The sequence below is a fragment of the Megachile rotundata genome, chromosome 4, assembly GCF_050947335.1.
Source record: "Megachile rotundata isolate GNS110a chromosome 4, iyMegRotu1, whole genome shotgun sequence".
NCBI lineage: Eukaryota > Metazoa > Arthropoda > Insecta > Hymenoptera > Megachilidae > Megachile > Megachile rotundata.
Genome location: NC_134986.1, coordinates 16456601 through 16478924, shown reverse-complemented (window position 1 = coordinate 16478924; position 22324 = coordinate 16456601). Strand labels below are relative to the sequence as shown.

General features: G+C 45.1%; 1 protein-coding gene across 5 annotated transcripts in view; it reads right to left on the bottom strand.

The window, feature by feature from the left end:
* Positions 1-366: 366 nt before the first annotated feature.
* Positions 367-22324, bottom strand: part of LOC100877061 (uncharacterized) — a 64482-nt gene continuing 42524 nt past the window's right edge. The window contains exons 3-8 of one of the 5 annotated variants that reach the window (XM_076530557.1): positions 12894-12941; positions 11986-12462; positions 11507-11782; positions 7425-11435; positions 1691-7394; positions 367-610 (exon numbers count right to left, since the gene is read on the bottom strand). In XM_076530557.1, the coding sequence (XP_076386672.1) occupies positions 508-610; positions 1691-7394; positions 7425-11435; positions 11507-11782; positions 11986-12462; positions 12894-12941 (10619 nt within the window). In that variant the 3' untranslated portion in view covers positions 367-507. Of the gene's footprint in view, positions 611-1690; positions 11436-11506; positions 11783-11985; positions 12463-12893; positions 12942-22324 lie in introns of all 5 variants that reach the window. The other 4 variants (XM_076530558.1, XM_076530556.1, XM_012286877.2 and 1 more) reach the window with 4 other exon arrangements.

Below are 22324 nucleotides of genomic sequence, written 5' to 3'. Positions count from 1 at the left end.
AGTCTCATACGTTCATCAACTTTTTTTTTAACGCTTTTCTTCAGCTTCCTCTTCTTCCGCTTCATCTTCCGTAACCATCGTTTTTTATTCGTAAAAAAATGGCGTGAGACGTGGAACTAATCACTTTCGTCGCTTACTATCTTTCCCTATCACGTTTGGCACCGGAAAACGAACTTTGTTTACGAGGCTATATTCCATTTTTTTAGTCCTTTCCATTTCACGTTCTCAACGATCTTCCCTCTCTCAACTCTCTCTTTCTCTATTCCTACCTCTATCTTTTTCGCTTTTTTTATATATATAACATAATATAATATAATATTATAATATAAAACGTTTACGTTTTGGCCACTCAGTTCGTGATCGCCGAACCACATTACAGTCTGTGTTCCGCGACATTTCGATAGTTTAGAATATTTTTAATTCACTTTTATACAACACTGATCCTGCTCTAGACTCCGTATCGCGTGGAAATTTGTTTGTCGGATCCCTGGGATCGAATTGGCTGGCTCATCTCCTTCTTCTGGCCGTGGCTGCCGCGATCATTTGCCTCAACATTGGTTCCGGGCTGCACACTCGTGGATCACACTTCATGTTACCGTCTCCTCCGCAACTGAAAGTTCAAATTGTTCATTCGAATCATCTTTCGATTAAATATTTCTTACTACACTACCAAATTTGAAATTTGCATAATTTTTATTTCAACTTTGGGATTTTGGAATTTAAAAATTTTGGAAAGTTGGAGACTTGGGGGTGGAGATTTTGGGATGTGTGGATTTAGGGACGTGTGGATTTAGAGATAGGTGGAATTGGGGATGTGTGGAGTTGAGGATGTGTGGATCTGGGGATGAATGGATTTAGAGACGTGTGGATTTAGGAATGTGTGGAATTGGGGATGTGTGGAATTGGGGATGTGTGGAATTGAGGATGTGTGGATTTAGGGACGTGTGGATCTGGGGATGAGTGGATTTAGGGACGTGTGGATTTGGGGATGTGTGGAATTGGGGATGTGTGGAATTGAGGATGTGTGGAATTGGGGATGTGTGGAATTGAGGATGTATGGATTTAAGGACGTGTGGATCTGGAGATGAGTGGATTTAGGGACGTGTGGATTTGGGGATGTGTGGAATTGGGGATGTGTGGATTTAGGGACGTGTGGATCTGGGGATGAGTGGATTTAGGGACGTGTGGATTTGGGAATGTGTGGAATTGGGGATGTGTGGAATTGAGGATGTGTGCAATTGGGAATGTATCGAATTAAGGATGTTTGGATTTAGAGACGTGTGGATCTGGTGATGAGTGGATTTGGGGACGTGTAGATTTGGGAATGTGTGTAATTGAGAATGTGTGGAATTGGGGATGTGGGAATTTGGAGAGGTGGAGATTTGGGTATTTGGGGATTTGAGGATTTGAAGACTTGAGGGTTCAGAGACTTGAAGATTTAAGGAGTGCAACGTTTGTAGATTTGATGACTTTGGAATTTATGGATTTTGAGGTATGAGAACTTAAAGATTAGAGGATTTGATTATTCAGGAATTTCGGGATTTGGAATTTTGACGTGTTCAAACCTTCCAGAGCATGGAATATCAGAACTCTACAACTTCAACATTTCAGTATCTTAGAAATTTAGAATATAATAGACTCCAAGACCTGATTATCTCCCACAAACATAATCCACATAAAAAGAACTTACGTGCATTGAAGACAAGGTCCCGACGCGGACCTAATGATTTCTCCAACGCGGTACGCTTGTCCACGGATTTGGCAGCCGCTTCGTTTCGCGGCTCCTTTATACGCATGAGCGTGGAAGTGTGGCGGCAACGTGGTCGTGGTGGTCGTTGTTGTCGTGGTGATGTTGAGCGACGTGGCCATCGAAACCGGGCACTCGTATCTCGGGCAACAGAAGCCGCTGATGGGTTCTTCGTGGCAGCCTGGGATGGGCGGTGGACAACTCTGTTGAAGACAGATGATGTCGCTTCTGAAGCAGAAGCAGAAGTCGCAAGGATCGTCTCTGGGTATCTGTTGAGCTGACACATAGACCTTGCCACCGTATCGACAGGTGCCTGGTCCGTAGATCGCTTGATCGTCTTCGTCGTAGTCTTCGTCTTGCGGTGGGAAGCCTGGGTGTTCTTCTTCGGGTACCGACGGTTCTGGGTATTCTGGAGTCTGTGGGACCGCGGTACTCGAAGGTCGTTCGTATAGAGTAGGTTGCACGGGTTTCTCGGTAGTCTCGGTCTGATTCACCGGTTGAAGGTGTTCTTCGAGTTCACCCTCTTCGGTTGTGGGAACAGTTTCCGGTGACACGGCTTCGTGTTCTTCTTCCGGTTCTTCCGCGGATTCCCCGGGGCTGACTTCTGTTGGAAGTCCTTCAGTTTTCGTGGCGAGATCTTCCTCGACAGGTTCGACGGGTTGAGGAGCTTCTTCTTCGGGTTTCATCGAAGTACCTTCTTCCTTGTGTTCTTCGGGTAGCGCTGGTTCGGTGCTCTTCTCCAGAGGCGCTTCCGTAGATGGAACCGTTTGCTCTTTTTCAGGAGTGCTCTCGGTTTCTGGCTGCTTCTCTGCTTCCGTCGACGTTTCGATCGTGGGTTCCGTGGCGGGTTGTTCCGGTGCAGGTTCGGTCTCCGCTGGTTGGCTCGGTTCACTTGCCTTTGTCGTAACTTCCAGTTCTGGAACAGTCGCAGCTTCCGTCGCAGGCTGTTCTTCGCGAGGAGATGTCGCTTCGAGCTCCGGAGCCGATGTGCTCGGAGATGCCTGTTCTTCGCCAGTCGTTGGAAGCACTGTCGATTTCTCTTCAACCTGAGGAGGTTCTGTCGCGCTCGGTGTCTGCTCCTTGATCAGAATACCTTCCGTAGTTTGCGGTGTCTCTTCTGCGGGTGGTACCGTTTGTTGCTCTTCTTCTACTGGCTTCTCTTCTGGAAGAACCTTTTCAGACTCTTCGGTAGTCTTCTCTGGCTCCTCGGAAGGTTCTCCTTCTTCAGGAAGAGACTTCACCGGCACTTCCGTAGCTTCTTCTGGAACAACCTTCTCTGGTGCCTCGGTAGGTGCCATCACTTCCGGAGTTTCGCTAGGAACCTCTTTCTCTGGTGCCTCGGTTGCCTTTTCTGGTGCTGCGGTTGAAACCTCTTCTGGTACTTCTTCAGCAGGAGTCACCTTCTCTGGTACCTCTTCAACAGGAGTTACTTTCTCTGTTACTTGTTCTGCAGGAGTTACTTCTTCCGGTACCTCTTTGACGGGAGTTACTTTCTCTGTTACCTCTTCGGCAGGCGTTACTTTCTCTGTTACTTCTTCAACAGGAGTGACTTTCTCTGTTACTTCTTCGGCATGTGTTACTTCCGTTACTTCTTCGGCATGTGTTACTTCCGTTACCTCTTCGGCAGGAGTTACCTTCTCCGGCACCTCTTCCGCAGGAGTTACCTTCTCCGGCACCTCTTCCGCAGGAGTTACCTTCTCCGGCACCTCTTCAGCAGGAGTGACTGCTTCTGGAGCCTCGGTTGATAACTCTTGTTCTGGCAATTTAGGAGTGACCTTCTCTGTTGCTTCTTCTGGCGCTTCTGTGCTAGGAGCTATCTTCTCCGGAACTTCCGTGGCTTTCACAGGTACCTCCGTGCCTTCTTCCGGTGCTCCATGAAGTTCAGGTTCTGGCGTTTCGCTGGGTGCTTCCTCCGGCATTTCGGTCGAGGCAGGTGTTTTCACAGCAGGTTCAATCTCCGCCGCTGGGGTAGTTTGAATTTCTACCTTTTCTTCTTCCGGTTTTCCTGTTTCTGCTTCCAAAGGTGCCTCTGTCTGTTGTGGCTCTTCAGGTTCCTCCGGTAATTTCTTCTCTGTAACAGGTTGTTCGGGGCTCACTTCGCTCGGAACCGTCGTTGCTTTCTCTTCGGGTACACCTTCTGTCACCGGTTTCTGTTCTTCAGTAGTTTCAGGAACTGGCGTAGAACCGGCTGAAGTTGTTTCTTCGAGACCTGGTTTGGTTGATTCGGGCGTAGCCTCTTCTGCGCTCGGTGTTTGAGTCTCTTCCTCAGGTTTCTGCTCTTCCACAGGAACTGATGGTGCAGAAGTTTCCTGTTCGCTCGGTGGTTCCGTTCCTGCACTGACTTCCAGACCTTCCGTCACACGTTCCTCCTCCGTTACCTGTTCTGGAGTTTCAGGCGCCGCTGTAGCTTTAGGCTCCTCTACCGGAGCACTCGTTGCTTGTTCCGTCGTTGGCTGTTCCGGTTGTGCAGGTTCCTCCTTAACAGTGACTTCCTCGGTTGTTTCGGTCGGTACCGTCTGTTTCTCGACTGCCGGTTCAGTTTGCTCCTCGGGTAAGGACACTGCTTTCAGAGTGGTCGCTTCAGGTGCTCTCTCGGTTCCTTCAGCAATTACCGACGGTGTAGCTTCCTCGGCAGGTGATACCTCAGGAGTTTGTACCTCCGCAGCAGTGGTGACTTCCGGTTGCTCTTCTGGTACAGGTTGTGGTGTACCTTCTTCAGGTTTCTCTTCAGAAACCGGTCGTTCTTCTGCAACCTCTTTTGTTGGTTCGGTAGATGGCGATGGTTGTTCAGTACCGACTTCTGCGGCTTCCGTAGAACTTGGCACCTCGGGTAATCTCTCAGGTTGTTCTGTCTGCTCTTCAATACCTTCCGTGGTAGCCTTAACTGTGCCCTCAGGCATTTCTTTGGTTTGTTCTTCAACTTCGGCAGTCGGTAAAGGTTGCTCGGTCGGTACTTGTTCTTCTTCAAGAGGTTTCTTCGTGGTCTCTGCTTCTTTGCTTACCGTCACAGCTTCTTCCGTACCTGCTTCAGTACCAGTCGGTTTTTCCTTAGTGACACCAGGTACAGTCACCTCTTCTGACGGAGATACTGGCGCTTCCGTAGAAGCTTCTTTCACTGTCGGTTCGGTGGGTTCAGCTTCTACCGATGGTTTAACAGTTTCTTGTTCCACGGGAGTAACTGCAGGTTCTTCCAAGATCTTTTGTTCAGGAGTAGATGTTTCTACTCCAGCGGGAGTTGTTCTTTCAGCTTCTGCTTCGCTCGGTTGAGCGGTAGTCTGTAACTCCGCCTCCGTTGCTGGTTGCTCAGGTTCAGCAGGTTGCACTTCTGGTTTCGGTTCTTTCTCTTCTTCAGCTTGTGTCACTGATTCCACGGTGGTTCCCTCCTCTAACGGCTTCTGGGTTTCGGTAACCGACGGAAGTCCTCCTGGAGCATGTTCCGGCGCCTCAGAGCTTGGAACAGCTTCCTCGCTAACGCCTTCTTCCGGAACCGCTGGAGAAACGGTTGCTTGTTCACCCTCTTCAGGTTTCTGCTCCTCCTCGGTTGGTGCTACCGTCGGTTTCAGGGTAGACGGTTCGATCTCCTTTTCAATCTCAGAGGTAGTTTGTTCTCGCTGACTGGCTTCCGTTGTCACGATCTGTTCTTCACCGGCAGCTGGACTCGCTGGTTCCTCAGATTCGACCGGTTGTTCGGGGACCTCTTGCTCGGGCTTCTCTTTGCTTGGCACTTCCGAGGGTTCCTTCGTCTCCTCTTCAGGAACTTGACTAGAAGACTCTACCTCCGGAGACACCGGGCTAAGCGTGTGCTCTTCAGCTTCTTTGGTAGTTTCTCCGGCAGTAGTCGTTTGTACGTGTTCAGGTTCGACGGATTTCGGCGTCGATGGTGTCTCCTCGGCCAAGCTGGGTGCAACGGTTTCCTTCTCACTGGGCACTTCAGGGGCTGCGCTCGTTGGTTCTTTAACTCCTTCAACAGGTTCCATCGTAGACTCCTTCTCTGGGACCTCGGTAACCGGAGGCGACACAGTCTTCTGTTCTTTCTCTTCCGGTTCATACTTCGGCGTTTCCTGTTCGATCATGTGGTTGTCAGATTCCAGCACGGCCGTGGGTGTCGAGTCGCAGGTGTACATCGGGCAGCAGGAGTCCTTGCCCGCGTGCACGGGCATGCAGTTCGACAGATGACTCGGTGGTGGTGGACATTGAACGAGGTCGCACTGAATGATGCTGCTGATACACTGACAACGGAGTTGGCAGGCGTTGGAAGGAGGCACGGCGGAATTGTTGCTGTAAGATTGTCCTTCGACCAGGCAGTTGCCTTCTCCTGGAATCGACGGCGGTACACGAACTCCTGGTGTCGTTTCTTCTTCAGCCACGGTGGTCTGTTCGACAGCCTGTTCGGTGGTCGCTTTCGGTACCTCTGCGTGTGGGGTGGTTTCTGGAAGTTCTTCCTCCTTGGGTGGCTGTGCAGTCGATGGTTCAGCGATCTTCTCCTCTATAGTTGGTTCTGGTTCTTTTTCCTGAGGAGCTTGCGTGGCTTCTTCCGTCGGTACAGTTACTTTCGTCGCTGCTTCTTCTGGAGGCGTGATCTTTTGCTCTTCCTCTGGCAATTCTGTTTCTCGAGGAAGTGCCGTAGTTTCGGAGACTGTGGGCTGAGTGGAAGACACTTCAGGTGCCTCGGGGCTGACACCCATTTCGGGTGCTGCAGTTTCCATCTTCTCGATTTCTTCTCTGGGTACTGCTGCTGTTGATGCTTCAACTTCTGGTTTCTCGCTTCCCTCAGGCAACACTTCAGGTTGTTCTGGAGCTAATTTAGAAGACACTGTGGTAGGTTCGGGGACTGCGGGAGCTTCGGTCGATATTTCTTGCGGCACAGCACTCTCTGTTTTCGCTTCTTCTGTAGGTGCGACTTCTTCGGCAGTGACGGTCGAAGCTTCTGTTTCTTTCGGAATTTCGGGCCGTTCTTTAGGAACGGATGGAACAGTTTCTTCTTCGCTGGGCGTCTCCGTGGGCACAGTCTCAGCTCGTTCGGTTGGTTTCTTCTCAACTACAGGTGCTTCGGTTGAAATTTCTACGGGTACAGGTTCTTGAGGTGTCGTTTCGCTTGGTTTTTCTTCCTCTACAGGTTTCTCCGTTGGTTTCTCTTCGGCAGCTCCTTCGGTCGGTGTCTGTTCTTCGCTTGGCGCCTCGGTCGGCTTTTCTTCCGGTTTCTGTTCCTCGACAGGTACCTGAGTTTGTACTCCTTCCTCAGGAATTCCTGCTTCAGTTGGTTTCTCTTCTTCTACAGGCTTTCCAGTTACCTCAGCAGGTAATCCAGTCACCTCCTTAACAGGTTTCTCTTCCTCTACAGGTTTTCCGGTTACCTCCTCAGCAGGTTTCTCTTCTTCGATTGGTTTCTGTTCCTCCGTTGGCTTCTCCTCTGCAGCAGGACCTTCGGTTGGCTTCTCCTCTGCAGCAGGACCTTCGGTTGGCTTCTCTTCTTCGATAGGCTTTTCTTCTTCGACAGTTCGTTCAGTTGGTTTTTCTTCCTCTAGAGGCTTTTCAGTCGATTTTTCTAATTCTGTTGGTTTCTCACTTGGTTTTTCCTCTTCAGAAGGACCTTCAGTTGGCTTCTCCTCAGTAGGACCTACGGTCGGCTTTTCTTCTTCAGAAGGACCTTCAGTCGACTTTTCTACTTCAGAAGGACCTTCCGTCGGTTTCTCTTCTTCAGTGGGACCCACAGTTGTCTTTTCCACTTCAGAGAGACCTTCAGTAGGCTTTTCTTCTTCAGTAGGACCTTCAGTTATTTTCTTCTCTTCAATGGGTTTCTCTTCCTCCACAGGAGCCTCAGTTGCTTTCTCTTCCACTACTGGTTTTTCTTCCTCAGCAGGTCTTTCTGTTGGTTGTACTTCAACTGCAGGCTTCTCTTCTTCAACAGGCGCTTCAGTTGGTTGTACTTCCGCTACTGGTTTTTCTTCCTCAGTAGGTCCTTCAGTTGGTTGTACTTCCGCTACTGGTTTTTCTTCCTCAGTAGGTCCTTCCGTTGGCTGTACTCCTACCTCAGGTTTCTCTTCAGCAGGTGCTTCAGTTGGTTTTACTTTTTCCTGAGGTTTCTCTTCTTCAACAGGTCCTTCAGTTGGTTGCACTTCCTCCGCAGGTTTCTCTTCTTCAACAGGTGCTTCAGTCGGTTGTACCTCAGGTTTCTCTTCTTCAACAGGTGCTTCAGTCGGTTGTACCTCAGGTTTCTCTTCTTCAACAGGTGCTTCAGTCGGTTGTACCTCAGGTTTCTCTTCTTCAACAGGTGCTTCAGTTGCTTGCACTTCCACTTCAGGCTTCTCTTCAGCAGGTACTCCAGTTGGTTTCACTTCTTCCTGAGGTTTTTCTTCTTCAACAGGTGCTTCCGTTGCTTTAGCTTCTTCCTCAGGTTTCTCTTCTCCAGCAGGTGCTTCAGTTGGTTGTACTTCAACCTCAGGTTTCTCTTCTTCAGCAGGCGCTTCGATAGGTTTGACCCCTTCTTGTGGTTTCTCTTCTTCAACAGGCATTTCAGTTGGTTTTACCTCTTCCTGAGGTTTCTCCTCTTCAACAGGTACTTCAGTTGGTTTCACTTCCTCTTCAGGTTTCATTTCCTCAGCCGGAGCTTCCGTTGATTTTACCTCCTCCTCAGGTTTCTCCTCAGCAGGTGCTTCAGTTGCTTTAGCTTCCTCTTCAGGTTTCTCCTCAGCAGGTGCCTCAGTCGATTTTACTTCTTCCTCAGGTTTCTCTTCTTCAATCGGTGCTTCCGTTGTTTTAGCTTCCTCCTCCGGTTTCTCTCCCTCAGCAGGTGCTTCCGTTGCTTTAGCTTCCTCCTCCGGTTTCTCTTCCTCAGCAGGTGCTTCCGTTGCTTTAGCTTCCTCCTCAGGCTTCTCTTCCTCAGCAGGTGCTTCCGTTGCTTTAGCTTCCTCCTCAGGCTTCTCTTCCTCAGCAGGTACTTCCGCTGGTTGTTCCTTCTCTACAGGCATTTCAGTCGATACTTCCTCCACAGGTTTTTGTTCTTCAACCGGAGTTACAGGTTGCTCCGGTTCTGCAGGTTTTTCTTCCTCAGTTGGTCCTTCGGTCGACACTTCCTCCGTAGGTTTCTTCTCTTCGCTAGGTGCTTCCGTTGCGTGTTCCTCAACAGGCGCTGCAGTAGCTTCCGCAGGCTCTTCAGTTGGCTTCTCTTCTTCAAGAGACGGCCTCTGAGTGCCTGGTATTTCTTCTGGTCCTTCAGGCAGTCTCTCTGTAACTAATCCTTCGTCCTCTTTACGCTCTTCTTTTCCTGCTTCCGTTTCGGTAATCGCTTTCTCCGTTAATGGCAATTCAGTTACAGGTTGTTCAGTTCCTTCCTTCACACCAGTCGGTTCTTCCGTCTTCTGCTCTTCCGGTACTCCTTCAGTAGATACCTCTTTGCTCACTGGAGCTTCAGTTTGCTCAACAGCGGGTTGTTCCGTGGATTCTGGTTTCTCTTCCGAAGGCACCGTCGGTTGAACCTCGACCATTGGTCTTTCGCTTTCTGCTTCCGGTACCGAAGTCTCAGCTTCCGGTGTAGTGGCCTCTTTTGGAGCTTCCTCCACACTTGGTTTCTCGCTCGCTTCTTCTTCCGGAAGTTGGGTGCTTGCTTCTTCACCTGCCTTAGCCGTCACCGGAGTTTGCTCTTCGATCGGTCTTTCGGTCACCTGTTCTTCGGGTGCTTCCGTCTTAATCTTTTCTTCTGGTGCCGCCGTAACTTGTTTCTCCTCTTCGGTAACCGGTTCCCTTTCCGTCGCAGGTTTCTCCTCCGGAACTGCGCTGATCTCCGTCGCTGCTGCTTCAGTGCGTGGAGCTTCCGTCGAGAGGACACCTTCGGTTGTTGCTTTTTCCGTCTGCTCTTCGACAGCCGGTTCCGTTGCTTCTTCAGCGGGTGCCTCTGCTGGTTTTTCAGATTCCTTTTCTACTTCCTCAGCTGGTTTAGTAGGAACTGTTTCTTCGGTGGACTCGGAACTGCCTTCCTCGGAGGAGGTTTCCGCAGACTCATCAAAGGTGAGGTGCTTCGTTGGCATCTCTTCCGAAGTTTCCGTCGATGGAGTAACTTCTGCCGATGAGACCTCGGTACTTTCCTCTTCAGGCGCCGATTTCTCGGTCTGTTGAGTCTGTTCCTGTGGAGCTTCCTGCGTCGATGTCGAGACCTCTGGAACAGCTTCGGTAACCTGAGGACCCTCGGTTCCCTTCTCGCTCGGAACTTCACCAGCTTCGGTCACCTGTGGAACACCTTCGGTCTCCTGCTCTACAGGAGCTTCGGTAGCAGAAGGCTCTTCCGGAATTCGATGTTCGATTCCTTCCTCGGGTGTTGTTTCCGCTTCCTTTGGAGCTACCGTCGTCTCAGGAGGAAGATACGTCGTGGGCGTTTTCTGAGGAGCTTCCGTAACGAGACTGCTCGGCACATGGAACTCTGGAGGCTTCATGTCGACATAGCCTTGGGTCACATGAGCTTCAGTCACCGCTTCCTGGTCCTCTGCCTTGCTTTCGTGCACTCGGTCCGTTACGGAGGGCACAGGAATACCAGTTGGTCCTTGTTCCGCAATTTCAGGATGTCCTTCCACTACGTAAGGCTTCTCCGTCATCATAGGCATTTCTTCTTCCGGAATAGTATCGTCCCTCTTCGGAGCCAGGCTAGGCATCTCTTCAGGAAGCCTGTGTACCGGTGTTTCTGGTTTCTCTTCGACAGCACCTTCGGTAGTTCCCTGAGCTTCTGTGGCTTCTGTGCTAACTTCCGGTTTCTTCTCTTCCTCGACAGGAACTTGTTCCGTGCTCGGAATTTCGTGGACAGGTTTCTCGGTAGCTACTTCAGGTGTCGCAGCCTTTTCGGTTTCTTCTTCGACCGGAGCCATCGTCGTCGCTTTCTGTTCTTCTTCCGCAACTACCTCTGGTGTTTCCGCTTCTTTCGCCTCCGTTGTTTGTTCTTCCACGCTCTTAAGCGTAGTTGCTTCAGGAACGGGTGTCTCAACCGGTGCTTTTTCAGTTACTTCTGGTTGCTCTTTAGGTACGGTAGCTTCTGTAGCTTCAGGTTCTAAAGCACTGACACCTTCCGTTACCTTCTCTTCTCCCGGTTTCTCCGTGCTCGGCAGTTCAGGCTGTTCCTTCTGCGGTGTTCCCTCAGTTTGTTCCTCCTCTAGCACTGCTTTGGTAACCATCTCCTTTTCCTCCTCTGCCGTAGTCTCTTCCTCAGGTTGAGTCTCTTTCGGCGAAGTCGACTCTGGGACTTCTTCAACAATCGACGGTTCGGTGGCTGCTTGAGTAACTTCCTCTTCCGGTTTAGTGACCATCTCCTTTTCTTCACCGGCCGGTGCCTCGGTAGCTTCAGCCTCCCGAGGAGGTTCCGTCAGTTTGACCGCTGGTTCCGTTACTGATTCACTGACTTCGGTTGTGTATTCCTTTGAAGCAACCTCTTGTGTCGTGGACTCCGGAGTGACTTTTCCTTCCGTCGCTTCCGGTACTTCCTTCGCAGGCTGTTCCGTAGCTTCCGCCGCCTCCTCAGTGGTCGCCGCTTTGTGATCTTCAGGAATAACATTATCAGAGCCTGGGAAGGACTCCTCGGGCGCTCCAGGTACCGGAGTCTCTTTCTCAGCTTCCGTCACGGTCGGTGCAGTGGTTTCCGGAACGTGTTCCTCGGTGGACTCTTCCTCGCCTTTCGGTAACGTGAGCACTCCGCCGTGTCCATCATCTTCTGTGCAACAATACAGGTTATGTAGCGACTACGAAATTAGCTCGTTAGGTACCAGATGGAAAAGTACTTACCACACTGATACGTCGTCGGGCAACATTCTCCTTCGGGCGGTGGCAGAGCGGTGCAGTTCTTTCCGTGCGTTTTCATGGGCGTTCCGCAGTCTTGGACGGCGCACGCGATGTCACCGTGGAAGCAGTAGCAATGTTGACAGGGTTGCGTCGAGTAAATCAAATCACCGTCCTCGTAAATCATGCCTTCGTGGTAGCACTGCGTCCTCGGCGCCATCGTGGTAGTCATGATCAGGCCAGGCGTTGGTTCAACCGTTGTTGCAAGTTCCTCGTCGTATTCTGCTCAGAATTCACAATTAATTAACTCTTCGTTCACTTCAGATCAAACACATTTACAGATTAAATACATCTGTATGAGATCGAAACACAGTCTCATGACAAAATTATTCGAGCAGTAACATTGTTAGGTTCACAGTCGCAACACAAAATTATTCGAGCAATAACATTAAGTTTTCAATTTACCCTCGTAAAGGCGAACTTACCGCAGTTGTATTTGACCGGACAACATACACCCGGTTGATAAACTGGCCTGCACCCAGCCACACGCAAGGTGCACTCCTGCATGACGCAAGTGGTCCTGTTCCTGATGCAGTAGCAGAGCTCGCAAGGATTCTGAGGATCGATCGGCAACTGAGCCCCGTCGGCGTAGAATCGGTCGTTAACGTTGCAGCCATAGTTGTCGTGGAAGCCGACAGCGGTGGAACCACCAGCAATCGCGGGTGGACTGGTGGTCGATGTGAGCAGTTGTACCGGTACCTCTGGACAGGTGATCACGGGACAGCACTGATCCGGACGTTTCTCCACGGTGCAGTCTTGGCCGATCGCCTTCGTGAAGGGACAGACTCTCAGATAGCACATCAACATCCGATTGTGACACGTGCAGTTCAGACATGGCTCGTTCGTGACTATCCGATCACCCTCCTGGTAGTGTTGGTAGTTGTAGTAACATCCGGCTGTGGCTGTAGGTGTAAAACGATTAGTTGAAGGCTTGTTAAGGTGTAGATTTGTACGAGACAAAAGACAGAGTACAAGACTTGAATTTTTTTTTTAATTAGAATAATTTATAGGTGAGGTTCTGTAGATTATTCGTGTATTCTGTAGATGTTGTTGCATTCTGTAGTATTCTATAGGTGGTTCTCTTTTGTGGATAGTAGCGTATTCTAAGGAGGAAATGCGTTTGCCGATACAAAGCAGTATATACGCGACACGATCGAATAATGTCGGACACTCTTAATATTCATCGAAAGGATCGATTGAAAGCGACGTCGTGTAAGAATCGTTAAAACGGCACGTGCCATCGTCTGTTTAACTGCGATACAATTAACGTCACGTCGTTGCCCCGTGCTTGTACATTGATTAGGGGTAATAAAAGTCACTACACCGCACATACCTCCATCGTATTCTGCTACTTGTGTGGTATCCTGGTCGTATACGGGCGCTGTAACAGAAACGACATCGACTTCATTAGTTACGCTATAACTATATACATATACTGTTGCGAACAATGTCGCTGTATAATATTTAACACGGACAAACAGAGCGAGGTATTTAAGATGAACGGAGACAAAGTCTGATGACAATAATATTTGATGTACTCTTTGAAAATCAAACTGCATGTGAAAAACGTTTAATGCGTTTGGAAACATCTGACATCAAAAGTGCAATATATTTATTATTCAGCCCTCTGAGGTTAGACAATCTAGATCACCTATCAGCTCCATGATGTTCTGACTATTTATTCAATCTATTAAACAGAGTTTCTCAACGAGATTCATTTTTGCAGTAAAAAATTAATTTCAACATCCAACAGGAAAATTGAACGAAAGAGAAGGGTAGAAACTGAGAGGAAAGCAGATGGTTTTTATCGTGGAGAAAATTGTGAAGTTCGAGGGACAAAGGTGAGCGAGAGTATCGTAAATCAAATGGCGTTTCCTGACAAGCAAGCCTAAATGAAATAAATGTTATTAGTTAATCCGGGGGTTCGTCGGGCAATAAGAAGGCAAATAATCTTGGGAGACTCCATTTCCCATGAAATTCGCAGGGAGACGAGTCGTGTCTCCGGTGCGTGCAGTTTATCATAGTAATTACCGGCGGGATGCGTTTGTCCGGAGGGTGAACCGGGGCTTAACAACGAAGTGAGTCAAAGCGTCATATGGCGCGAGCGTGCGTGGGCGAATTCTCGTTAACACCCTAGTCGAACGAATTGTATGGCGAGTGCACACGGAATACACACGGCTCCGTTTCGCTCTCCCTTTCTTGCCGTCGCTTTTCTTCGCCAGCTTCGTTGACACATCCGCGCAAAAGCGTATCCGTCAACTCTCTCTCGCACATTCATTCGAGCCACTCGAGTCTCTTCTTACGCGCTGTGTTTTCGCAATTTCTTTGGAATTGAAGTGCCGCACGCCGCGTCAGACGAGAGCGTTCGATTGTTCGTGAAAAACGACGTGCCACCCTACTACGACACAATCGGTCTTATTCGTACAATGAGCCTCTCTCTCTCTCGCTCTCTTAGTTCTCGATAGGCTCTTCTCCGCTCTTTCTTCTTGACATTTTTTGTCATCGAATCTCTGCGAGTGTCGTGGATGGCCGGATTAGCTTCGACAGTTTATGCTGGAGATATTGGAGTATGTCTTTGTTGTTTGATTGTATTTCGATGCGATTTGCATTTGGCGCCAAGGGGTGTTTGCTTTGAGTTCAACGTTGAGATGTGATACGAATCACCACACGTTGTATCACCATGCGTAGGATTTCCTCATAAGGAATTACCATGCGTGGAATTTCGACGTGCTGAATTACCACGCGTGGAATTACGACGCGTTGAAATACCACGCATGGAATTACCACACGCTAAATTACCACGCGTGGAGTTACCACGCGCTGAGTCACCACGCATAGAATTACCACGCGTTGAATTACCATGTGTGGAGTTACCACGCGCTGAATTACCACGCGTGGAGTTACCACGCGCAGAATTACCACGCGTGGAATTTCCACGCGCTGAATTACCACGCGTGGAGTTACCACGCGCTGAGTCACCACGCGTAGAATTACCATGCGTGGAATTTCCACGCGCTGAATTACCACGCGTGGAGTTACCACGCGCTGAGTCACCACGCGTAGAATTACCATGCGTGGAATTTCCACGCGCTGAATTACCACGCGTGGAGTTACCACGCGCTGAGTCACCACGCGTAGAATTACCATGCGTGGAATTTCCACGCGCTGAATTACCACGCGTGGAGTTACCACGCGCTGAATTACCACGCGTGGTGTTACCACGCGCTGAATTACCACGCGCTGAACTACCACGCGTGGAATTACCACGCGCTGAATCACCGCGCGTAGATTTAGCGCGAATGTGATTCGAATTTGAGGCGATTGATTTCATTTCGATTTCGAATCTGACACAATTCCACACGATTCGAATTCAATGTAATTTCGATGCAATTCAAAGTCGACGTGATTTCCATAATTGAAATCTGGCATGATTCTATTCTGACGCAATTTAAGTTTGGCACAACACGAATTAATCGAAGTTTGGCAAGATTGCGAATTAGACACAAGTCTGCATCAAAAGATCGTACAATAAAAATAAAATTATTAATATCCCTTTCAGTTAAAATGTATTATCCATCTACTAATGTATTAGTATAATATATTTATTCTATATCTTACTCTCACATATTGTTCATGATTTATAAACCTTGTATTAATTTAATTGAGCTTGAAACGATTTGAGGAAACGATTCATCGTTGAAGACTATAAATATATGGGAACAATGAAGGGTGTACGAATTTGCCAAGCGATTGTCCTCTTTTCGAAAGTATTACCGGTGGTTTTTTTTCTTTGAAAACCGTCCAGGAACTCCTTGAAATGCACAAAACGTAGCTGTACGCGGATACGTGCATTGCGAGGCAAAGGTTTCGAATGTCCACTATAACCCCTTCATTGAATGTACCGAGCTGGCAGATTTATTACATGCCGGTGAAGATGGGTTACCAACATTTTTATGGTTTTTATGCTAAATCGACTTCCTTGTTAACTGCTTTATTCTCAGAAATTTCGTTGTACTGTTATCGCGTTCTATAGATGAATATTTAATAAGAATTCTTTGATAACTTCATGAATTTTATATAATTTCCTCAAAAGCAGTGATAGTAATTTAATCATAATTGTAACGGATATAATTCAGTAAATTACATTTTTTTATATTTTGATTTTTAGTATACGCACAGACGAAGGTAAATGCATTTCGATTGAAATATTTAATACAGTACTTGAATTTACGTTACGAGGCAAGCTAAATATCCTGTTAATAATATTATGGTGTTCAGTCATATTGTTTGCACATCATAATACACCCATTGTTCGAAGTACCATTATGTGGCTTCCATTTTGTATACACGTCTCGCCGCAACGCTGCCATAGAATATCATACTTCCAAATGAATTTATAATATTATTAATTAGCACAATACGACTCCGATAATTACTCATGTAATTGATCATCAAATAGAATACATTTTCATTGTCCCGTCTCCTATCATTTCATTAATATTGAACCATCGTATGTCATATTATCGGAATTCTATCACAGTTCATATTCTGTGATTAATTTTTATCGTCCATTGGACAACCAGTGCATGTCTCTTAATTTTATTCTAATTTATTTTATATTCGCCCGTCGTTGCCAGATGAACTTTGCGTCTAGACGGAGATACTGATAACGAGGTTAACTCGAGGTTAATTGATCTGCGGAACAAGGTCATGCGCGACGTGGAGCTGCATCCATTTTTCATACTATTTTATATTTTTATGCGCGTGGGATTTCTATACGCTGGGATTTAGCAAATGGTGATTCAGCGCGTGGTAATTCTACGCGTGATGACTCAGCGCATGGTAACTCCACGCGTGGTAATTCAGCGCGTGGTAATTCCACGCTTGGTAATTCTACGTTTGATGACTCAGCGCATGGTAACTCCACGCGTGGTAATTAAGCGCGTGGTAATTCAGCGTGTGGTAATTCCACGCGTGGTAATTCTACGCGTGATGACTCAGCGCATGGTAACTCCACGCGTGGTAATTCAGCGCGTGGTAATTCAGCGCGTGGTAATTCCACGCGTGGTAATTCAGCGTGTGGTAATTCCACGCGTGGTAATTCTACGCGTGATGACTCAGTGCATGGTAATTCCACGCGTGGTAATTCTACGCGTGATGACTCAGTGCATGGTAACTCCACGCGTGGTAATTCAGCGCGTGGTAATTCCACGCGTGGTAATTCTACGCGTGGTGACTCAGCGCGTGGTAACTCCACGCGTGGTAATTCAGCGCGTGGTGATTCAGTGTGTTGTAATTCCACGAATGGTAATTCAGCGCACCGAAATTCCACGCGTAGTAATTCAGCGCATGGTAATTCCACACGAGGAAATCCAACGCATGGTGATTCCACATGTGATAATTCCATGCGTCATAATTCCACGCGTGTTAATTCAGCGTATTACTAATTCCATACAAGGAAACTACGCTTGTAACTTCCCCGCTAATTCATCATTCGAAATTCGAACTTGCCGTGATTCAGCGCAAGGAACTCCATCACCATCGTCCGCGCATAGATCTGTCAGAACCACGCGTAGACGCGAAGACACCACGCGTGTCGCCACAGCATGCAGGAATAGAACTCCTAGCGGTATAACGCATCGCAATGCTGCCCTTCCCCAGACAAATATCCTAGTTATATCCGCGAGCGTGCGTTGCCGGTATGAATAGGAAGCACGCGTTCGCGGTACAGGTGGGAACCGGTGAGAATCGACGTCGTAGCTCGATCGGAAGTCGATCCGCGACTCGAAGGCGCGAGGTTGAAATGCGCGGCGCGTGCGTTTCCGCAAGGTGCTCCCGGCCACAGCACGGACATTCGTTTCCATGCGTGCGTGTCGCATCGAGCGAAGGCAAGGCATATTCGAGAATCAGCATTCCACGGCGCGGAGAGTGCAGGCGGTTTCCAGCGAATTGAATTGTACTGGGAAGCAGCAGTTCTGTCCGTGAATGGAAGGCCCATCGCGTCTCTCTCGCGAGTCCCACGAACGGCTCCCAACCCGCGTGCCTCCACGTTACACGGGCCCAGCACGTACCTCGTGTACATTGCTCCAACGAGACGATTCTTGTCTTCCACGGTGCCTGTGCTAAATTATTGCGCCTGTTCGGCTAGCTTCGCTAACCCGAGCCAGCGACGCTTCATCGAGGTGTCAGCGTATCACGCGTGATTACAATCAAGGATTACCACTACTTTGTATTCGTTCGGCGACGTCCCGGCAAATTTACGACAACTAGTTTGTCCAGATACAGGTGCTAGCGGATTTTACTCTCCTGGATGCTTAAGCCTTGTATTTCTGTCTGGGTTCTTTGATGGACTTTTCAAAATATTTTTTTATATTTTTGTTTAAATTATTGTATTATATTAATTTGTACTTGTTTCATGATCGTCGAAGAATGTATCTGAATAGTATTTGTTGTCAAAAAATCATAATGAATATTATTAATATTGTGTACATTAAGAGGGTTGTCAGGTGGAGGACATGAAAGATGTACCTGAATTTGTTGTAAAAAAAATTATAATAAATATTATTAGTAAGGTGTACATTAAGAGGGTTGTTATGTGGAGGTCATGTAAGATGTACCTGAATATTATTTTATTTAAAAAAAAATCATAATAAATATTATTAATATTGTGTACATTAAGAGGGTTGTCAGGTGGAGGACATAAAAGATGTACCTGAATTTGTTGTAAAAAAAATGATAATAAATATTATTAGTAAGGTGTACATTAAGAGGGTTGTTATGTGGAGGTCATGTAAGATGTACCTGAATATTATTTTTCGTAAAAAAAAATCATAATAAATATTATTAATATGGTGCACAATAAGAGGGTTGTTATGTGGAGGACATGAGAGATGTACCTGAATATTATTTTATGTCAAAAAAAAATCATAATAAATATTATTAATATGGTGCACAATAAGAGGGTTGTTATGTGGAGGACATGAAAGATGTACCTGAATATTATTTTATGTCAAAAAAAATTATAATAAATATTACTAGTAAGGTGTACACTAAGAGGGTTGTAATGTGGAGAACCTAAAAACTGTGCCTAAGTATGAACATTTTAAATTGAACGAAAATCTAATTATAAATCTAATGAATATTATTAATACATGGGAAGCTTTGGTTGTAACTTGATCATCATAACTGCTATAGTTCAGGTATCTGACCGATAATCATTTTCGATCAGAACATTGGTTAACGGGTACGTTTACTTTAATTCACGTCCGCATCTAATGCAACGAAGAGAAGCGTCTAATATATCTCAGCATATTTAAGCGAAGAAGATGTAGGAAGATCCAATACAACGCTCAATGAAGTGTAACGGAGTGAGAACAGGTTAACGGTATTCCACGATCAGATTTAATCGGCGTGAATCTCGGAGAACAGCTCGAAAGTTCCGGTGATTCGTGCAGGTTAATCACGGAACTTGGTTCTCGTAATTAACCAAGGACGACCGTCCTTTGGGAGCTTATCGCGTTCAACAATAATCGCGATCTCTCCTCGAGCGAGCAGAAAAAAAATTCATGTGTTCGCACGAGACGTAATCGAGGTCAGATCTTATTCATCTCGAGTCATTATGTAAGTCAATGTTCTCCGATTATCCGACTCTCTTTACCTTTTCAATTACGTGTCGGAGAACGTGCTTCGCGCGACATGTAACTCGAGGATCGAGAAAAAGATGGAGAGTGCGACGAGGCGAGTTATGAAATCATCCCCGACGACCTTGCCTCGCGAAAGTTCATTACCATCAACCGCACACGCTCCGATGAGCAGCTGGTTTCTCTGCTCTGCAACGCGTATCGCGTGCACGAAATTCTGCACTACGTGTCTACCAAGGTCGTGGTTTGCCTGCACCGCAACCGGCGACGAGGAATCCTTCGTGGTCGACATGAAAAACAAGATGCGATCGTTCCGTGAGTGTCAAATGAAAAGCGCCATTGACACGTTCGGAGATACTTCATGAATAAATTCTGAGCTTTTTGCTTCAACCACTGAGAAATCGAGTTATCGCTTCTTTGAAAAATTGGTAGGGTTTATATTTACACTAGCAAATTTTATTGACCGCAACAGTTATAGCGACAAAAATGATGTTAGGAGTTTAGTACAGTTACCTTGAACTAAGAATTTAATAATGAATTTTATTTAACTTGTCAGGATGAATTTTAATAAACTTCATTTTAAAAATGATATTCTTGCGCATTTTAGTGAATTCAATTTTAAAAAATAATATTGGGATGAATTTTAATGAACGTGTTCTGAAAAATAATATTATCATGAGTTTTGATAAGCTTCATTTTAAAAATTGATACTCAAGTGAGTTTTAATGAATTCAACTTCAAAAAATAATATTAGGATGAATTTTAATGAACTTCATTTTGAAAATTGATACTCAAGTGAGTTTTAATGAATTCAATTTTAAAAGTAATATTGGGAAGACTTTTTAATGAACGTGTTTTGAAAAATAATATTATCATGAGTTTTGATAAACTTCATTTTAAAAATTGATACTCAAGTGAGTTTTAATGAATTCAACTTCAAAAAATAATATTAGGATGAATTTTAATAAACTTCATTTTGAAAACTAACATTAGAATGAATTTTTAATACATTCAATTTTAAGTAGTAATATTAAACTGAATTTTAATAAATAATATCATAGAGTAACATATGTGAAGCTAGCAAATATGGTTGCCAGTGTAAAGATAGGTTAGGTTCCATTCTGACGAAATTAGGTTAGGTTGCAAAATCAGAGTTGAACTTCACGTTATTATAGAATCTGAAAAATTATATTAAATTTACAAAAATCATAACATAGTTCATCGTAACTCACAAGTTCTATAAATCCTAACCTCTAAATTCTAAAAAATGTTAAAAACCTAAATAGAGTTCAAGACCCCTGTAACCCACATTATTTCTAATCAATCAAACAGGTGTATAATTTCCTATCGATCAAACAGCTCGTGGATTACGGTAATAAAATAGTGACCCATGAAGTTTAATTAATTCTGAGCGATGTTGTAACTGTTTGGATCTTCCGCTTGTCCCCTGTATGGTAGTTTGTTACGTAAACTCGAGGTACCAGTTTGACTTATTTGTAGAAGTCCATTCATCGTTCGTTAACACATATGTAGCCATTGACGTATACTTAGTCTTCTCATATTTTAAAACGTGACAGTTACTTCGTTTGGATTTTTAACCGGTTTTTCGTCATCGATCTTCTTACATGATTATTGAAATTCGCTTCTTTTTTCGTAAGAAGATACTTCAAACACTCTATCTATATTGTAGTTTATTATTGATAATGTTTCTATGAGCTACATATTTGCAAATCTATTAACTTTTTCAGGGATGAATTTTTCAAAATAAATTGTTAAAAATGAATTTGCAAATTATATTTCGTTATCCATCATGTTTTCATGTGTTTCATAATGAGTCACATATTTAAAAATCTATTAAACCTTGTAGGGATGAATTTTTCAAAATAAATTGTTAAAAATAAATTTTCAAATTATATTTCATTATCCATCAAGTTTTTATGTGTTCCTTCATGAGTTACATATTTAAAAATCTATTAAATCATGCAATGATAAATTTTTAAAAATAAATTGTTAAAAATGAATTTGCAAATTATATTTCATTATCGAGTATGTTTTCATGCGTTCCATCATGAGCCTCATATTTAATAAATCTATTAAACCATGCAATGATGAATTTTTCAAAATAAATTGTTAAAAATGAATTTTCAAATTATATTTCATTATCCATCATGTTTTTATGTGTTCCTTCATGAGTTACATATTTAAAAATCTATTAAACCTTGCAATGATAAATTTTTCAAAATAAATTGTTAAAAATGAATTTGAAAATTATATTTCATTATCGAGTATGTTTTCATGCGTTCCATCATGAGTTACATATTTAAAAAATCTATTAAACCATGCAATGATGAATTTTTCAAAACAAATTGTCAAAAATGAATTTGAAAATTATATTTCATTATCCATCATGTTATCACGTGTTCCTTCATGAGTTACATATTTAAAAATCTATTAAACCTTGCAATAATGAATTTCTTAAAATAAATTGTTAAAAATGAATTTTCAAACTATATTTCATTATCCATTATGTTTTTATGTGTTCCTTCATGAGTTACATATTTAACAATCCACTAAATTTTGCAACGAAAAATATTTTAAATAGAAGATGTCAGTTTATCGCTCGAAAGGAAAATTCGCGCACCGACTCGGAAAGTATCGATACTCGTTCTGTAGCGACAGTCAATGTCAATGTCATCGGTATCGAGCGTGTTGCGTGGAGAAAAGTTGGTCGACCGGTTCTGGCGTAATATGCGAGAATGTACTCGTTCACCGCGACGAGACTATTTCGAGGACAATCATAAATTATCTGCTATTTTCAATCGAGTTCATTGCCGCTTACTCGCATTCCCGGAGATAAGGAGAAAAGTTGAAGACAGGTGGTTGCTGACAAACTGTCTGACATCAACTATCATTTGTTACGACGTGAATACTTGACGTATCATTTTTATATCGTCGTATGTAAGTATCGTCGGTTACTTATTAATGTATTAGTTAGTGTTAGGTTAGTTAACGATCCTTGAGTCTAACTGATCTTCAAGGTTTTGCTATTTCGAAATCGTCTTCGCATGAATCCTTAAGCGATTCTTGGAGCTTTTCACTTCTAATTGATACGTTTTGTTACGAA